This window comes from Ornithodoros turicata, chromosome 1, assembly GCF_037126465.1.
Source record: "Ornithodoros turicata isolate Travis chromosome 1, ASM3712646v1, whole genome shotgun sequence".
Taxonomy (NCBI): Eukaryota; Metazoa; Arthropoda; class Arachnida; order Ixodida; family Argasidae; genus Ornithodoros; species Ornithodoros turicata.
Window position 1 is genome coordinate 189,012,622 of NC_088201.1, and position 1,570 is coordinate 189,014,191.

Genomic DNA, 1,570 nt, shown 5'->3' on the forward strand with positions numbered 1-1,570 from the left:
ACACATCCGACAGGAACGGAGCGGACGGCAGACAGCTTTCGTAGCAATCCCACATCGCCTCTACCGCCCTCTCCTAGACCTCGGGAGAATTAAAATGGGATGGACTCGCTGCCCGGTCGCAGAGGCCCTGAACATCAGGCGGTGCGCACAGTGCCTCAGATATGGGCACACCAGAAAGTACTGTGAAGACCAACACGACCGATGTGCAAATTGCGGGGAACACCACGAAGACGCATGCACGAAATCCCCAGCATGTAGAGCATGCCAGGGTCCAATATCCACCAAGGAACCCGGTACAACGCTGCACACCATTTCTTTGACAAGGAATGCCCAGTGTACCAGGACGCCAAAGCCCGAGCACGCCTCCAGTCACAACAACAGCCCCAATTCCCCTACACATTCAACGCGTGCATAAGAACCCTCACAATGAACAGACAGAACAACAACCTAGGACTAAAATTCTTGCAAATTAATCTCAATGGAGCAAGGGCAGCTACGCTAATGCTCTCCAGACCCTACAGCGAGAACGCCCCAATACTGTTGCTATTCAGGAACCATACTATAGACTCCTGGCCAACGACGAAACACTAGTCAAGGCCAAATACACCCTCATCGCACACTTGAAAAAACAGCAGTGGTCACCCTGGTCTGCACGGACGCATATGACATACTTCCCGTGCACACCACAGACACCACCCACGTCATCACAATCCAAAACAAAACAACAACTATCCTTCTCGTTAACACCTACCTGGCCCCCAGTAAAGACATGACCACCCTCATCGAAATTGAATCCCACCTAGACTGCAAACCCCATGCCCATGTTGTCCTACTGGGAGACTTCAACGCCAAAAACCCGGCGTGGGGAGGAACAACCGCAGACCCCAGAGGCGATGAGCTCATTGAGTTCATGCTGCTCAACGACCTCAGGCCTCTTAATAACCCACACTCCCCCCCACACACATTCGACAGACCACGAGGAACCTCGTGGATCGACATCACTATAGTCAGAGAAATCCACGCCCATAATTCCTTAAACTGGCAAGTACTGAACACACAGTCCTGCAGCGACCACAAATACATTTCTTTTGAAATTTTCAACCCTCCCAGCCCCTATATTTTCAAAACTACCAAAAAAAGCAGGCAAGAGACGATGGATCGCCTGGCAACAGATGGATGGTTCAAAATGATAACAAACAAATATACCAAAGAATCACTCAACCCCGACGCAGCTGTGTACGCTCTCCGCAAAAAAATCACTACCTACAACACTACCTACAAGCAACAAGCTATCCGTAGGATAACACCCCATCACACGGTCAACCCTTGGGGGACCCCCCAACTAGACGACATCAGAAGGGAAGCCAGAAGACTGCGGCGTCAAGTACAATGGGAATGGCGAACACAACCCAACCCTCCCATACTAATTCCGTACAAACGTATGGCAGCAACATACAAGAAAGCCCTTATACAGGCAAAAGCATGTGCCTGGGAGAACCTCTGCGCCAAGCTAACACCAAAAAACCCCTATGGGGAAGCGTACAAAAAGTCTGAGAGGACTCACACCTGA

The 1,570-nt window shown here is 50.6% G+C and overlaps 1 protein-coding gene across 1 annotated transcript; it reads left to right on the forward strand.

Moving 5' to 3' along the window:
• The first annotated feature begins 769 nt into the window (after positions 1-769).
• LOC135392065 (uncharacterized) lies at positions 770-1,570 on the forward strand. Its single transcript, XM_064622714.1, has one exon. It carries the CDS (start codon positions 770-772, stop codon positions 1,568-1,570), a length of 801 nt encoding a protein of 266 aa, XP_064478784.1.

Excerpts from the sequence above, each read along its gene's own strand:
- LOC135392065 (XM_064622714.1), top strand. The coding sequence starts at position 770 with ATGACCACCCTCATCGAAATTGAATCCCACCTAGACTGCAAACCCCAT.